This window comes from Camelus dromedarius, chromosome 10 (genome assembly GCF_036321535.1).
Source record: "Camelus dromedarius isolate mCamDro1 chromosome 10, mCamDro1.pat, whole genome shotgun sequence".
Lineage (NCBI taxonomy): Eukaryota > Metazoa > Chordata > Mammalia > Artiodactyla > Camelidae > Camelus > Camelus dromedarius.
The window spans coordinates 59,869,788-59,887,918 of NC_087445.1; the positions used below are offsets into that span (position 1 = coordinate 59,869,788).

Genomic DNA, 18,131 nt, shown 5'->3' on the forward strand with positions numbered 1-18,131 from the left:
TTTCATTCCATTCTGCTCTTTCAACTTTTCTATTTAGTTTAAATCTAGTCTCACTTAGATTTGTTTTAGCAAATACACCCTTGGACTTGCTCTCAGAATGTGATGTCCTGGCTGACGATGCAGGCTTAGGGCAGGAGCTGACCACCTTTAGATGGGCGCACTGAGTTTCTAGTCTGCACTTGTGGGACTCTGCTGCTTCTCCCTTCTTGTGGAGGCACATGCTGTTGTCCCCAGTAATCAGATTTGCTTGTGGGCCACCTCCGGAAAGTGTATTTGTGTGGCCATGCATATCTACGTTTGCATGTAATCATGTACGTATGTGTACATAAGCAGCGCACAAAGACTGTGCAGTCAGCCTTTGCCTGACTGCGGCGGTTGGGTTGGGATGAGATTCCCTAAGAAGAGGATGGGGAATAGATCCTTGGAATTGCTCTTGGGCAGGCTTCCTGTCAGGGCTGAAAACAGGACAATAGGCTGGATGGACCCTTACTTGAGGAAGTGGGAAAGGAGTTGCCCTGCAGATGGAGAATTTCACAGCTGGTCCAAAAATACCCTTCCTCTTTTCTTTCTTCAAGTTTTGCTCGAAACTCAGCACCCCACAGTGCTTTCATCACCCACACCTGCCTGCCAGCTCAGTGCCTGCTTCTGCTCCCTGTCACTCTCACATCTGAATTCGGGGTTTTCTCAAACCCTTCTCCTATCCAAGCATTTCCCACCAAGGCCCATTTAGGTTTTGGTGTCTCAACTCTGGCTAAATTTGATTTTTCTGTACATTTCATCCTGTATCACATCTCTTCCAGAAATTCTACAGAAGAAAAAATTTTTTTGATTGATGGTATCTATTTCCATTTTTTGGATTTTAAAAGTAGATTTATTCTTATTTTTATATTTATTTAGATACTTCTGTGGAATTTGGAGGGACACCAGAGGCAAGGCCAGGGCTCAGCCTATGCCCACTGTGGACTGGACATTTCATTATTTTTCACTGGCAGGGATGTAGTGGCCTCTATAACCAGTTTCTCTCTTTGTTCCCCTTCCACATAATTTTAATAATAGCAGCAGCTATTAAATCGAGTGTTTGCTATGTGCCATGTATCATGTCAGAGCTGATTTCATTGTTCTTTCACTTTGTCCCCTCTGGGTGCCAGGTGGACGTTGTTGTGGTTATGCACTGCTGCTTAAAAAAAACACCCCCAAATGAAGGTTAAAACACAAATTTATTCTTCTCTTTCATGGCTCTGTGAGTTGCCTGGTCTCAGCTATGTGGTTCCTGCTTGGAGTCTCTCATGTGGCCCTATGGCTGGGGCTGCTGGCGGGATTGGTTCCTGGAGGATGCATGCCAAGAGACAGGAGGTGGGAGATGCTGGGCCCAGCATCACTTCTGCCATATGCTTTTGGTCATAGGGCCCACCCATATTCCACGGGGTGGATTGATAGACTCCATCTCATGATGGGGAAGCAGTGAGGGCGCATTGCAGGTATGCACGTGGGATGGGAGAAACTGCTATGGCCATCCTTTAAGATGAATGGACTGACACAGACACTGTGCTGCAGATACAAAGACGACCGATCCCAGGTCCAGAGATCCTCCCACCTTGTGGTGCAGGGGCAGAGGCAGGTAGATAGACAGGCCATAAAAGCACAGATGGTAAGTGTTTTGAGAGGGCTGGGCACAGGGGCGTGATGAGAGCACCCTGGGGGACATTTAACCCAGACTGGGCAAGTGCTGGTGTGGATGGGGAGGTGGGTTGAGTAAGAAGGCACCTTAATGGGGTATCTTTGGAGCTGAGTCTTGAAGAACAAGGGGACATCAGCTATGTGAACAAGGAGGAAGAAGGCATCCCAGGGAGAGGAAACATCCTCTCTGAGATGTGATGGGGTGTGTAAAAGTTCATGGCACTTGGGGGAATTGCTGGCAGACTGAGGGCTGGCAGGTAATTAGGTGCTGCTGGCACAGGTGATGGGAGGTGAAACTATAGCAAAGGGAGGTATGTTCTACCTTCAGATTCTGTGAATGCTTGGCCTGGCCTGTGAGGGCCCTCGGTTGGTTCTGTATGCAGAGTATATTATGGGTGATGGATGGGCTGCCTGAGGGGCGTGGTGCAAGAGCATGTCTCATCAGCTGCACTGCAGGGGCCCTTCCCTGGATCCTCTCCATTCTCCATCATTCAGTTCCCCTCTGTTACTTACGCTGTTCTCTTCTTAGCCTGTAGCTTAAGTGAGCATGTAGATAAGGATGATGTTCGATGTCGAAGGATGAGGGCAGGCAAGGGAAAAGGAGGTTGGGAGCTAGAGATGGAGAACTTAGGCACTTGGGTGAGCATTTCAGATTCTCTCTTATTTGATGGACCCTCTCAACTTGTGAGGAGCAGACCTGGGATAAGGTAACTTGTCACTGTACCCCCAGTGCCTTCAGACACATGCTTATCTCCAGGTTGTATGTCCAGGATGAAGATCCTGGCTTAGGGCGGAAACTAACCGCCTTTGGACGGGAGTGCACTGACTCTGGTCTGCACGTGTGGGGCTCTGCTGCTTCCCCCTTCTTGGGGAGGCACATGCTGTTCCCCCAGGCAAGGAGACTTGTTCTTCTGTCACCTGGGCTGCGTGTTTGGGTGTTCACAAGCAGCCAGACTTGGGACTAGGAGGCATATCTCATCATAGCCCCAAACTCCTTTGGTTAAAAAGAGGAGTTTCTGAAAAGAGTTCTGGAGATTGATTGCCCAGCAGTGTGAATCCACTTAACACTTCTGAACTGTACACTTATAAATGGCTAAGATGCTAAGTTTTATGTTATGTGTATTTTACTGCAGTTTAAAGAAAAAAGAGAAAGAGAAGGTTGTAATCCTTACTTGGCACAGCCTAAGGAAATCATCCTGGAGTCCTGAAAAAACTTGATGTGTGAGTTCACTGATGGTGGCTGGAAGGAGATCTCTAAGCAGTTACTTGCACTTTTGGAAGCTGCAAGTTTTGGGGTGTTTTGCACACTTAAACCCAAGAAGAACGGGTTTCCTGCCTTCTCTTTGTGGACTCCTCCCTTGGTGTAGTAACACCATTGTGCATAGAATTCCTTACACTGGGTTTCAGCACAGCATTTGGCTGACTGCCGTTTGTGCCTTTTGCTTCCTTGGGTGATTTTGAGGACTGTCTGCTTTCCTGGGGCTTGAATTTCATACTAAGCTGCAAATCATGGGGTATAAATACTACCATCTGCTGTTAGTCACAACTGAGAGAGGAAAAGCACTTGGGTCATTGAAGACAAATGCATGCAGGTCATGCCTCTTGCATCTTTGTTCTTGGCATAGGCACTGATGACAGTTAGGCACAGCTGAAGACTGGAGAAGGGGACTCCAGTTCTATCACCAACATTTTCTCAAAGCTAATAAAAGTAGTTCAACTAGTCACAGGGTCACCGGACCATAGTATCGTCACCCAGCCCACCATCTCTCTTCTTGTTTACAGAGTCCTTCCTTGCTCTTCTGGCTCTGAGCAGAGCTTTGAAAAAGCCATTGTATTTTGTTGTCTTAAATATGTTTTTCGTGCGGGATGGTAGAAATAGCATGGCTTTAGAACAGAGGCAATCTTTTTAATCTTTACTAACTTGATGGGAGAAACGGTATCTTGTTTTCACTTTCATTTTGTTATTTACCATTGAGTTTGAACAGTTATTATTTATGGGCTATATTTACTGTATTTGTCCATTTTTGTATCAGATTTTGTCTCTCTTTAACATTGATTTTCATGCAGCAACATGGGTGTCCCTGGAGAATGTCATTCTAAGTGAAGTAAGCCAGAAAGAGAAAGAAAAATACCATATGAGATTGCTCATATGTAGAATCTAAAAAAAAAAAAAAAAAAGAAAAGAAAATGAACATAGATAAAAAACAGAAACAGACTCATAGACATAGAATACAAACTCGTGGTTGCCAAGGAGGTGGGGGGTAGAAAGGGACAGACTGGGATTTCAAAATTTGTAGATACTGACAGGCATATGCAGAATAGATAAACAAGATCATATTGTATAGCACAGGGAAATATATACAAGATCTTGTGGTAGCTCACAGTGAAAAAAAATGTGACAATGAATATATGTATGTTCACGTATAACTGAAAAATTGTGCTCTTCACTGGAATTTGACACAACATTGTAAAATGACTATAACTCAATAAAAAATGTTAAAAAAATCATAGAAGCAAAGAAATTAAAAGGTTAAATATAAGGGTTAAAAAGTGAAAAAAAAGAAAAAAGAAAAAAATTGATTTTCAAAACCCTTAATACGTTAAAGCAAACAACCTAGGGTCATATATGTTCACGTCCTTTTCCCAGTTTGCTGCTTATCTTTTCACTTTTATTAATTGTTTTCTTGACACAGAGACAAAAATTATTAACTCCATTATTCTTCCTTTATAAATTCTGATTTTGGTTTTGGGTTTAGAAAGTTTTCTTAAACGCAGGATTTTATATACTATTCATCTAAATTAGAAATCAGCAAACAAAGGCCAAGAGGCCAAATCTGGCCAGCTACCTTGTTTTTGAACAATTGGTGAGTTGACAATTATTTTTATTTTTTTTTACTTTTTATTTTGAAATAATTACAGATTCACAGGAAGTTACCAGAAGTGTGTATGAGAAGGTCCCAGGTGCCCCTTACCCAGTTTCCTCCAATGGCAACATCTTGCCTAATGGTACTGGCAGGTTGCATTGGTACAAATTGGTATTGGTACAATCCCAGAGCTCCTTCCGATCTCACCAGTTTTACATGTGCATACTTGTGTGCACACACGTGTGTAGTTGGTTCTGTGCAGTTCTGCCGCATGTGCAGGTTTCTGTCACCAGCGCCACTGTGGTCAACATAGACTGTCCCACTACAGCAGGGCTCCCCCTGCTGCGTTTTCAGAGCCGCACCCACTCCATCCCCAGCCCCAACCCTGATACCCTCGGTCCTGAGAGTTTTTAAATGGCATTTTTAAATGGCTGGGGAAAAAAAAGATTTCTGTTGCATGACACATAAAAATTAGTGAATTTCAGACTTCTGTGTCCATAACTAAAGTTTTATTGGAATGTAGCCACAGCCATTTGGCTGCCCACGGTCTGAGGCTGCTTCTGCACTACAACAGCAGACTTGAGTTGTTGCAACAGACACTGTATGGCCTGAAAAGCTGGAAATATTTACTATCTGGTCCTTTACCGAGAAAGCTTGCCAACCTCTGATGTAAATCATCATCTAATCTTTTTTTTTAATCTTGCATTTAATTTTTTTAATTGAGGTATAGTTGATATATCGCTATATATATAGTTGATTTAATTCTTTACACTACCTGATATTAATTTTTGCATTTGGCATGAAAAGAAGAATGTAACTTAAATTGTTTCCTAGTTGGTTAACCAAATTCTCCATCAGCATTTATTGACTATTCTCTCCTCACTGTTTGACGTCCCACAGTTACCGTATACTAAAATCTCAGGTCCATTCCACGTCGATTTAGAGAATGACAGGGTGCATCATCAGATTATTCGGGCAGGATGTGTATCACCCAGGAGTTCTCTGGGGATGAGAAGCCCTGTCCGCCTGCACTAACACTTGGTCTTCAAGCCAGGTGTGCCCACGCACTAAGGTGTCTGACCACTCAGGTTTATTTCTATGTGCAGACACTATGGTGTGGTCTAACTTTATTTTTCTGGAATCCATGGGGGATTGCTGATGGCCAGATGGAGCTGTTTCTTAATGGTCCTTTACATCAGATCTTCTCCAAAGTGGGCTGGCTCTTAAAAATCCTTTGAGAGGCGAGGTGTTTGGTTTATTTCTCTGACACTGGTGGATCAGGAGTTTAATTGTGAAGGATCGCCCACAACCAGGCCCTGCTGCAGGCGCAAAGGTGAACGTGGTGGTGAGTGGTGGGGAGGGTTGTCTCTGTCAGGTAGGTGCCTGTTCCACGAACTCTCCTGTGACACGGGGGCAGGTGATGGACAGCTACCAGCCTCTGCTCCGGACTCTCAGGGCCAGGCTCCAGTTGTGCCTGTGCGTGTGACTGGCTCAGTGACCTTGGGCCTGTCCTGTAAACCCACCCTGGGCCTGTTATCTTGGTAGGAAAACAGATAATAAGGCTCACTTCCCATCCTCATCCTTGAGTTTTTTAAGAGTTAATTGAGACACAGTATGTCAAGCTTACACTGTGCTTAGCAGAGAGTATGAGCTTAAAATATTTAATTTCTTTACTCTCCCTCGACTTAGAGGTGTATGTGTATAATTGTTGTGAGGAGTATGGATTTTTGTCTCCAAGTCCTGTAATATTTCTTATCCCCAAGAGTTTGCTTTCTGTTTTGGAATTTTGTTGTGTCTTTGAGTCACTCCATAGTCCAGGCTCCTAGGGCGCTTAGCTGGCCACCATTTACTCTCTGCCAAAGGTGGGTTCAGATGATCAAGAGAACCCTCTGGCCAGGTGTTGGAAACAGGCAGTGGTGACAGCCTGTGGGCTGTTTGTTCATCTGGCCTCCTCCAAAGGATGGTGGTGCAAGATTCCCTGTGTGTGAGTTCTGCGGTGAGGGTTGCTGGCATGTGACAGTGGAAAAATGACTTGAGTCAGGTGTCCCTGAAGCAGGTGACTGAAGGTGAGGGGGCGGAGTCCACTCTGGGAGGCAGATCCCACGGGGGCAAGAATGTCAAGTACCTGGTGACCCTGATGTCAGCCTTTGCTGAACACAGTCATTTTGACAGGACTTGCCCCTCTGTCCCAAGAATGGGCCCCTTGGGTTTAAGACAGCACACGGGACTGTTGAACTTATGTTTAGTCGGTTTTGCCAGGACTGCAGCAGTTTCTAACCCTCTGTAATTTACCTCTGTTTGAAACATAATCCCCCTGGTGTGGCCAGACTCTGATTTTTTTTTCTGCTGAGAAAACATTCATCAGAGTATCCCAGGCCATCTGACACTTCTCACCTGTCCTTCCTTCTCCTTGGCGTCTGTCACCTGGCTCAGCTGCCATTCGGAGGGGAAGGTGTGCCTGGACAGTTACAACAGCTCCCTAACTGATCCTGCTCTCCTCTCCTGTTTCTTCCCCTTTTTATTTGATCCGTGTGTTTTTCCTGAAGTCTTTTCATAAAACTTACGTACGATTGCCACTTTCCTGCTGAAAACCTTAGCCACTGCCTGTGGGGTGCACCTCAAGTTCTGAAGCGTGTTATTTGAGCTCCCTCAGAGTCTGAGGTGAATGGGCCCACCCCATTGAGGCCTGACTTCCTGTGGCTTCCTCGGGTGGCTCCCCAGGCAGGTGGCTTCCCTTCTGTCCCCAAGATGATGTCCCCCCAGCTGTGCCTCCCCTGTTTCATTCACCCTGCGGCAGTTTGGCTGACGCTGCGTTTTCACGCCTGGAACGCCCCTCCCTTGCGTTGAGGGGCTCTTCACTGTGTACAGTGGGCTTTTACATCCCCCATACTCTCTGTGCAGCCTGCCCCCCACCCCCAGCCCCGGGCAGGGTGGCTTGCCATTTTCCAGCCCACGCTGGTGACTTTAGGCGGTTTTCTCACTGGCCTTGTGCCGTCTTACAAAGCCCGGTCCGGCTGCCTCTCTGAAGCCCCCTCGAGGGCAGAGCGCCTCGCGCTTTCCGTAGACTCTGGCACACAGGGTTCTCCTAATCCGTGTGTTCATCTCACTATATCACGTTGCTGTTTGTCCTGGGTCCCCGCCACACCTCATGTCCACCCCAGCACTTGATTCCTCAGGTAAATCCCTTATCGGCAGGCTTTCCCTGCCTCCGGAATAGTACCTGCGCTCAGTGGGAACTCGATGAGTGTTTGTTTGGATGAAGACATGAATGAATAGGTTTTTCTTCCCGTGTCCTCTAATTTGTGGTTTGAGGGTGTACAGTACCATGGTAATTGGGCTAAGTAAATCCCCTGTGTGTTGGAAAACATCTCTCTCTCGGTCTATAGAAGAAATAGAAAGTGGTAATTATTTTGTCCCATTCCCTCTGTCATCTCATAGAGATTACTTAAAGATGCTGAAAACATATTTAATTATACATATTATAGGAATGTAATCTTTCAGCTGAATTTTGTCAAACAACAGTCTACCTAGGTGTGGCTTGGAGGAAGGTTAACTCTCCCTTAATCTCTCAGCCTCCGCCCACCACAACAACAACCTCAACTAGAAAATAATAATTATCTTCACTTAGGACAGTTGACATTTCTCTCTGTCATACGTGAAGTGTGAATAAAAGCGTCTTGAGAATTCCTTGCTGTTTATCGATCTCTTGTGCATTGGCTTCAAGACCAGCCTCCATGCCTCCCCATGGAGATGCGTACCTGTGGCTGCAGCTGGTGCCGCCCTGTGGGAACTGCCTCCTTCCCAACTTTGTTTCATCCACATAGTTTATAGGCAAATAAAGTTGCAAGATTTTTGTCCTCGTTCGTTCCTTGACTTCCTTTGTCTGTTTCTGCCCCTCTGCCATCTGTTCCTGGTCTGAAGTCCTTCTACTCTCCCTTATTCCTGGGGCTCGTTTCTGCCTCTGAGCTCAGAACGCCCATGTGAAAGGACCAGACAGAAGTTTAGGGTCTTTTTCTTGCATGTCCTTCCTTCTTGTCTTTTTCCTACTTTTTTTTGTCTAACCAGACAGCCACTTAGTTGTGAAACTCTGTTTGAGCTGTTTTGGTTTGGAACATCTTATTCCTGCTTTTTCTTTCACCTTTCACTGCTTAGACTATGATCCAACTCTTGGTCATTGAGTGTCTTCTTCTTTTCCAATGAATCAGTTCACCATGGAAATAAAAAGAAATCCCTCACATCCAGTCTGAGTCACGTCAATAGAAATGTGGGAATCAGATCTGGAGCAACCAGGCAGCCAGGTGGGTCTCAAGCCTGCAACTCTATCTGCACTTTTGGGGAGGAGGCAGGCACGCTTCCAATTTCTTAAAAAAAAATATGCTGGGGGCAGGCGTGGAGTGGAAGACCATGTCTCCGGCTTTGAAAAGCTCCACAGAAAAAACATCTCTTTTAGCTCCTTTGTGGGAAGATACAGATTCCTGAATCAACACAACAGTGTTTAATGCCACAAAACTAGTATTGAGAGAATCCTGTGCATTTTGTAGGAGGAGGAAAAATGAGGTGAAAACTTGTTTCAAACTAGTGTGACCTATTTGAATATAGTCACATACTTCCTTCTAATTTAACAAATTCTCATCGCAGATTAGTTTTAGGTTTGGGTTGAGGGTTTAAGGACATCCCCACCCCTAAACATAAGGTCTGTGTGTCACAAATCATTGAACACAAAGGTTCTTTACTCGGGGCCAATTTGAATTTGAGGTGGTCATGAAAGTCTAAATATACTTCCACTTCCTCTTCTAATTTAGAGAGACAGTTTAGAATCAGCAGTGCTTAACTTTTTTCCCTCATGGGTATTTTCTGGACTCTCAAAATGGTAGGTTCTCTCCACAGGAAGGCCCCGATTCACCTGCGCACATGCAAAATCTTGTGCATAACTTTTGGCATTGGATGCCTTTGGATTCCAGAGAAAGAGCTTGTGCTATAAAGGAATGGTGGGCTTCAGGTCATTTTTGGTGGTGGTGGGGGGGCAGGGTAGGTAATTAGGTTCATTAATTTATTTATTTTTAGAGGAAGCACTAGGGATTAAACCTAGGACCTTGTGCACGCGAAGCACGCGCCCTACCACTTGAGCTATACCCTCCCCACTTCAGGTCATTTTTGAGGGAAGGACACAGTCTTGCTCAAGGTGCAAGACTTTTTTAAGCACAACTGAGTGGTGTGGCTGTAAGCGTGGACTTAACAGTAACCACTTCATGTGCTGTTGGTAGTTGGGTCCTGCCGTGTTCTGTTCCTCACTTGGATGGTTTTTGCCCTTGAAAAGGTTTGGTCTGAGGTGATTAATCAGCAAGTATTTGATAAGCTCTGTGGAGTCTAGGTCCCTGTTCTGGAAACCAGAAGGCTCTTTCCTTTACCTTTCCACAGGCATCTGCCTTGTTCCATCAGACACCGAGAGCGTTCCACATATGTAGCGCTGCGTCAGATGGGAGCACAAAAGCGTGTCAGGTAGGACCAGGTTTGTAAGAAGAACAGATGGTACAGTTAGGAGTACTGGGTGAAGGGTGGGAAAGAACTAACATACATTAAGGAATTATACTGGGCACATTATGTGTTTTCTTTCATCCTTACCCTCTCCAATCTCAGAGAGATTGAATACGTTACTCTAGGTCTGGTGAGGAGCAAAGCCAAAATCCAAGCCCAGTAATATGGACTCTAAGCCCGGATGTTTTTTCCTTCCTTGCCTCTTCTGTTAAAGACCAGAGTGGATGGAGTGGGTTAGGGGTGGGAGAGCACAGAAATGAGACTGCTAACTGAGTGCCCCCAGCAGATTAACTTCATGGTCTTTATGAAACGTCATTTCTCCTCTGTTGATTACCACCCATCATATAATTGTTTTCTCCGTGGGTCTTTTAGAGCTCGTTACCTGCTGTGCGCATCACTCCTTTCATCTGCGTAAGATGCTAGGAGTGTCTGGGTTGTGGTGTACCACAGCCCTGGACAAGAGACCAAAGACCTGGAGCCCTCACATTACCGCCTGGGTGACCTCATGCAACTTCTAGTCCTTTTCTTATAAGTGATACAAGCAACTTACGTGATCTGAGGGGTTCTCTGCCCTGGACCCTTGTGTAATTTTGGTGCACAACTGTTGGCAAGGAATGCCTAATTTATTATTTAGCTTTCATTTGGCAGAGTGCACCAAGGTGAGCAGAATAGAGAGCAGGTTTTTAGTTAGAGTCATATTCTCTTTGGACGTGTACTTTTGGGGGAGGTTTAATCTGTTTTTAGAAAGCTGTCTGCTTGGGCTTTTGAGCCTCTAGGTCATGCACGTATTTGACAAGCAATAGAGGCAGAACCATTGTGCTGTGGGTCTTAGTTATTATTCAGTTAGGGCCAGGCTTTTGGGAATACCTCTCCTTTATAGGTACTGATTTCTTAGCCTGTAATGTCCATACCAAGCTCCCCACCATCTTGTTTTTCCATTTGGTAAACGTTCTTGTCTTCTTGGGTTGCCCCAGCATCCTTTGTGTGCCTCCTTTATTTTGCATGGACCTCCATTATAACCCGTGTTGTGTTGCATCACAGTTAGAGGTTTTCGTGTCCACGTTCCCAGCCATACTGAGTCATTTAAACTCAGGTGTCACATCCTGTTTCATTTGGTAGCTCTGCATCAGGACTTTGGTTAATGTGTAACAGGTGTTTCCCATGTGGTTGAGACGGTATATCCTCCTTCGAAGGAATGAAAAGGGATCATGTTTAAATTCATCTCAGAGCTGGAGAAAAATATTTGCTCCCAAGAATCACAAGAATGTCTGGAGGGCTAATTACTAGTCTGGAAATTCATAGAAAAAGCTAGTAGCAGACATTGGAAACTTAGCCAAGGAATGTGGACCTGAGTTCTTTGATTTTGACTTCGTTTGTGATTCTGTCTCAGGTCGTCTTTTGCTTTGGCCAATGGGTGAATTTTACTTGAAAGGAGGTTTTCTGGTAGGAAAGCTGGGGAAACATTTTCATTTTCTAAATGACTTTAATAACCTACAAATAATTAAAGGTGATCTCTTAACCCATGTCTGAAGAAGAAGAGTCTTTCCCTCATAAGAAATGGTCCAGAATCCAAGATGGAAAGAACTAAGACGGTTGAGAGAAGTTGCTAACCTAGAACCTACAGTCAGCTGGGCCTTGGGGACTTGGAGATACTTGTGCAAGCACCCTGGGAGGTTTTGGAGAATATTTGAGATGGTATTCTGGGGCTCAGGTGGTAAGGAGGGAGGACTGAGCTTCCTACCAACAAGCAAGTAGGGTCCCAGAACTTAGGACATAACGGTTAAGATGCATTTGAGTAACTCTACAGGAAAAAAAAGATAAATCCCTACATCTTGAAATTCCATGTTGTTTATACGTTATTTCCTATCTAGATTTTAAAATGATACAGGCGTTTTAATAATTATATGTATTACTCAGCTTTGCTGTGGTAATAATCAGCCCCCCAAATACAAAGGTTTGCAGCAGCAAACACTGAATTCTAGGTCACATTATGTGACGGTAGCTGTGGGTCAGTTGCTATGGCTCTTTTCCACAAGCTTTCCATTCTGAACGGGCAGCCTGTATTTGGGACATGCTAGTTTCAGGGCAGAGGAGAGGGTGCATGAGAGCTGATGGAAACACGCAGTGGCTCATAACGTGTGCTCCCATCTGGCGTGGGTCACGTTTGCTCATGTGCCATTGGCCAGAGCGGGTTACACAGCCAAACCGAAAGTCACTGTCGTGGGGCTGCGTCCTCCTGTCGGGAGTCACTTAGCAATAGTAAGCGTGTATAACCTACTCAGAGGTAGGGAGTTAATAATTGCAAATGGTAACACGATCTACCATATGGTTGTGTTCTCTCCTTTTGTCACTGAAGATTATTCGTAAATACTTTCATCAATTCAGATTTATCATTTTAAAATGTTTTAAATACATTTTCCTCCCTATTATGTGTATTACAATTTTAGATTAATTTTCGAAGAAATGAACCTCTTGCCAGAAAGTGATGCAGTGGATGACTGCACGTTTCTTCTTGAAGGATTTCAATGCATGGAGCTCCGTTGTGCACCATTACGTTAACTCAGGTCTCCAGAACGATTTGAATGATGGGGTGGTATTAGGTATCAGATCTTGTTGCTGAATTTAGTAGACATGCCTTCAGCATTTCACATATTGTTTCCTGCTTAAAAAATGTATATTATTGAGATCTAATTCACACACCCTAAAATTTGCCATTTTAAACTATACAGTTGAGTGGTTTTTAGTGTATTCAGTGCGTTGTGCAGCCATCATTACTGGTCTATTTCCAGGCTATTTTGTTCCTCTGAAGAAAAAGAAACCTCGTACTTTTTAAGTGTTCACTCACTCCCATTTCTCTTTCACTCCCGTCCCTGCAACCAAAAGTCTGCTTTCAATCTCTGTGAATTTGCCTGTTCTGGATACTTCATATAAATGAAATTGTACATGTGACCTTTCTTGTCTGGCTTCCTTCACTTAGAACAATGATTTCAGAGTTCATGGCTGATGTTGTTTGATATATACTCTTTAACATATTTGGGAACTTTCCTTTTATTTCTTAGTTTTAGTTAGAGGTCTTAATGGAATGCCTGATATTTACCAATGAATGGTACCAGTAAGCATTTTGGTAGTAGCAGACATGATTAATTTGACAGTGATTATATGATCAGTTAATGTAATAAATCGCATTAGTAGATTTCCTAATGTTAAATCATTTTTGATTTCCTGGCATATGTTTGACTCAATCCTGGTATACTATTCTTTCTTTAAAAAAAAAATTCTTCTAATGTACCATTTGCTGTTAACTTTATTGACAAAGTTTACACTCACAGCTAATTTATTTTTTGGTTCTCCTATTCCTGTATCAGATATAGGTAACCCCTATAACATGATTGGAAAGTTTTCTCATTTTAAAAATGTGTCTTAGAGTGTTTGGATAAAACAGGACTTGCTCCTGAGGTTCGTTACAGCTCAGCTGTGCAACCACTGGGGCTTAGCTTACCTTTCAGTAAAAGTTCTCTGACAACAGTTCTGAGGTTATTTATTTGTTTATATTTTCTACTTGAATTTAATTTCACCTTGGCCATACATTTTCCTGCAAAGCCATCTAACTCATATAGATTTCCAGGTTTATTAGCATAGCTACTCATAGCACATGCTTATAATTTATAATCACACACATAGAGGTAAGATTTAATTGCTTATGGCCTGTTCTTTTTTTTCTTCCTGCTTTCTTTATTGATAGGCTTCCTAAGTTTAAGTTTATGTAATTCATTTTTTAGAATTAAATTTTGATTTTGTTTATAATTTTTACTCTTTTTTTCTTTTTTAATTGAAGTATAGTCAGTTATAGTGTGTCAGTGTTTGGTATACAGCATAATGTCCCAGTCATGTGTATATCTACATATATTTGTTTTCATATTCTTTTTCATTAAGGGTTATTACAAGATACTGAATATAGTTTCCTGTGTTATACAGAATAAATTTGTTTTTTTAAATCTGTTTTTATATATAGTGGTTAACATTTGCAAATCTCAAACTCCCACCCTCTTGCCCCTGTAACCATAAGATCGTTTACTATGTCTGTGAGTCTGTTTCTGTTTTGTAGATGAGTTTATTAGTGTTCTCTTTTTTCTCCTTTCTTTCTTTTTTAAGATTCCACATATGTGATATGATACAGTATTTTTCTTTCTCTTTCTGGCTGACTTCACTTAGAATGATGATCTCCAGGTCCATCCGTGTTGCTGCAAATGGCATTATTTTACTATTTTTTATGGCTGAGTAGTATTCCATTATATAAATATACCACGGCTTCTTTATCCAGTCATCTGCCAAGGACATTTAGGTTGCTTCCATGTCTCAGCTATTGTATACAGTGTTGCTGTGAACATTAGGGTGCATGTATCTTTTCAAATTAGTGTTCCTTCTGGATATATGCCCAGGAGTGGGATTGCTGGATCATATGGTAAGTCTATTTTTAGTTTTTTGAGGAGTCACCATACTTTTCCATTATGACTGCACCAAACTGTATTCCCACCAGCAGTGTAGGAGGGTTCCCTTTTCTCCACACCCTTTCTAGCATTTATCGTTTGTAGACTTTTGAATGATGGCCATTCTGACTGGTGTGAGGTGATACCTCATTATAGTTTTGATTTGCATTTCTCTGATAATTAGCGATATTAAGCATTTTTTCATGTGTATAACTTTTACTTTCTTTTCTGTTTTCAATGTATGCTTTAATTTTTTTATTCCCTCTTTCACTTTCTTTCGACTTTTTTTTTTATAATGGGAGCACAAAGTAGATGTGGACTAAAGTGTTATGTTTCATAGGATAAATCTTCAAATATATATATTTATCTGCTCTTAAGGACTGTGCTGCTTTCCTCGTGTTTTGGTTTTCTTGGGTCTGAATGATGAGTTAATGGAGGCTTGATATATTTTTTGGTTTTCTTTTTTCTGATGAGGTAATACAGGCCTGCCATTTGCCTCTCAACCAGAATAAGTGAATTATCAGATCCTCTGTTTCTACTTGATGCTGGAATTGTCTTCTTGAGTCTTAGGTTGAGTTGAGTAATCAGCTGACAGATCAGTTGAGTGATCTGTCCATGGGAAAAGGAGTCAGAAGAAAGAATGCCAGGGTCCTGGATAGTCAGTATGACTTGACCTGGTTCCTTTCTGCGTCTGGATCCAGCATAACCTGGCTTCCTTCTAGTTTGGGTGCCCTCCTCATCTTGGTAGAGTCCAGCCTTTTCAGAATTTGCAGTCTTGCTTCCTTTGTGCGTGGTAGACCCACCCAGAGCAGCTGATGTCATGAAGCTGCAAGTAGATGCCTTCCCGTTCCTCTGGCCTTTCTCTTGTATCCCATCCCTCATGGGGAGATGCAGCTGTGGGGGCAGGGCACCCTCTGCTGGTCCTCACATGGTGTATCTGCCTGTGCTGGCAGCCCTCGCTCAGCAGCCAGGCACTCTGGGGGTCCTCCTCCACCCCACTGCAGGCCCTTCCACACCCTCATCCACCCAGACAGTTGCATATTCAAATTAAAATGTATGTGAGGGTTCAGGACATTTTCTACTTCTTTAGGTAACCTTGAAAACCCTAAGTCACCTCAGTGACGTGGGTTAGAGACACCTCTTAGTACTTCCCTTAGTTGCGCCCCAGTTATCATCAGGAGAAAATCTTCAAAAGCTTTGGCATTTGGATGGCATCTTTTCCTGGTTTCCAACCTGGTATGATTCCAGTGACTGTTTTTCTCCCCACCCCCATCCCCACCACTCTTTCTGTCTCATTCTCCAGGTGGTTAAGTTAGTATCTGGAAGGTGGAAGGAGGGAGAAATCAAAGGCTTGTGTTCAATTCACTGAGTTTCTCTAGAAGTCTAGATTTATAATTTTTAAATGACTGTGTAACATTCTTATTAATGTAAACATCATTTCTTGGTTAGTGAGCCTTTGGGACTTTCCCAGGGTTTACTTTGTGTTCTTTGCTCTGTTATGAATGTCTTTGAACAGAACAATTTTGAGATTTTCCCTTTGAATTTATTGTCCAGAGTTGGCCTGAATTTAATTTTACAACAAAGTCAACAGTCAAGAGTGTTCTGTTCGGTTTGTGTGGGGCACATTCACTCTTCAGGCACCTCCTGTGTGCCTGGTAGGAGGGAGGTAAATGAAGACAAGTCAGAACCAGTCTGTGCATTCAGAGAACCCTCGTTCTTCTCCAGCCTTACGGATGCCTTGAGAGGCGCTGTCAAGCTCTTCTGAAACTAGACCCTCAGGTTGCCCACGTTCCTCTGATAGTACAATAAAGAGAAATTAGAGTATTTTAGCATGACTTTTTTTTTAATTAAATCTTTATTGGTCCCCAATGTATGCCACTTTCTTTTCATAAACCCTATGTTTAACATAGTATAGACTTTTGCTGGTGACTTATGTTACTGTAATGATCTATCTTGTGGCTGGTTGAGCAAGATGGTGAATCTCAGAACTGGCATTCTTTGAACCAGGGAAGTTTTTAAAGTGGCCTAGCTGTGTATTTCTCTTCCTAGGAGAAAAAGGGTGGCAGGGAGAAGAAATTGTCTTGTCACTGAAACCCACATAGTAAGAATTGATATTTTGGAGCAGTGAGGCGTTTTCATTCATTTATCAACTATGTGGTTGTGTCACCAGGGCTACTGCAGATGTATCTGTTGCTTCAGTGAAATCGTTAAGGAAGGTGTGGTTGAGGCACCAACTATGACTCTAGGTGCAATTTTAATTTTCAGCAGCAATTGTTGTCTCCTGTGAGCCCAGCCCCGTGGTCTGTAAGGGCATGCAGGAATACTTGCAGGCAATTTGACTTTTTTTCTTTTTTTTTTTTTTTTGAGTATTTTATGAATGGGATTGTGTCTGCCATGTGCCAGGCACTGTTCCCATTGCTCCACGTGCTAGCTAACTCGACCCCCATTTACCCATCTTAGAAATGAGAAAGCCGGGCATCTAGAGATGAATAAACTTGCTTAAGTCACGCTGCTAGTAAATAATGGAACGTGATTAAAAACTGGGCAGTCTGGCCAGGTTAGCCTCAGCGTTCTTGTCACTCAGCAGACTTCCTTTTTTAATAGCAGAAAAGTAAAGTGTATTTAATTTTTTTCTTTTTTTTTAAATCTTTTTTAACAAATGGCTTCCAGAAATTTGTGGGAGCTTCACAGTGAGGGGACCAGCTGAGTTTATGGAATGTGCACCAAGTTCCCCCAGGAACAGAGGCAGAGCCTGACCCTGTCTGACGGAAGACACAGGGCTGTGATGGGGGTATGGTCCAGGGGCCCCAGAGGGATGGATGGAGCAGGCCCCAGGATAAGGAATCTAGTCAGACTCCCTAAAACCACAGAAGGGGCCCCCAAAGAAGTCGAAAGGAGGGAAGAAAAAAAGGGAAACACTAAGGGGGCTGCAGGGCATGGTTTCAGTTTTGAGGCCAGTTGGAGATAACCACACCCCCTCCCTCTCTAGGGGAGCCTCTCCCACTGGGACCGCATCCCCAGCCAATCCCAGAAGTCCCCCTAGAATAGCTGCCTCAGTCTGGTGGGGTCTTGGGGCCTGTGGGAGCCGTGATGATCAGGAAGTCCTCAGGCCAGGGTAGGGTCAGGGGTGTGCCACCTTTCCCTTCCTCCAAGCCCTCAGTTTCCTTCTTGCTGGCAAAGCCTTCCTTCTCTGTCACCAGCAATTAAATGCCCCAGCCTTGGCCCTTGTACTAAAAGTTTGGCCTAGAACTTGAAAAGAGAAACAGAGAAAGACTGCCTTTGAAATGGACTTGCTTATGGAGAGACACGGGGGTTGGTGTCGGCAGCTCTGGCTGCCCTCAGCTCTCTTCAGGGGTAAGAGGTCCCAGCCCAGCATCTTCAAAAGTCGCTGGAGTACAGGGGAGGGAAAAAGGGCAACCTCTGGCCAGCCCCCAGCCACTTTGGTGGTCCCCACTCTGCTGGCTGGGATGGTACAAGGAGGGGACATACTGGCTGAGGCTGCCACAGAGCTGGCAGCAAGTGTACGGAGCAGGTCCAAAGTGTGTGCATGCTGACTGGGTGGCCCCAA

The 18,131-nt window shown here is 43.7% G+C and overlaps 1 protein-coding gene across 2 annotated transcripts in view; it reads left to right on the forward strand.

Moving 5' to 3' along the window:
• The window catches only part of SNX30 (sorting nexin family member 30), a 90,518-nt gene that overhangs the window by 21,355 nt on the left and 51,032 nt on the right, over positions 1-18,131 (forward strand). The window contains exon 2 of one of the 2 annotated variants that reach the window (XM_031450216.2): positions 9,960-10,040. The exons of the other annotated variant lie outside the window; for it this stretch is intronic. Within the exon in view, the coding sequence (XP_031306076.1) occupies positions 9,960-10,040 (81 nt within the window). The remainder of the gene's footprint in view (positions 1-9,959; positions 10,041-18,131) is intronic. 2 annotated transcript variants of the gene reach the window in all.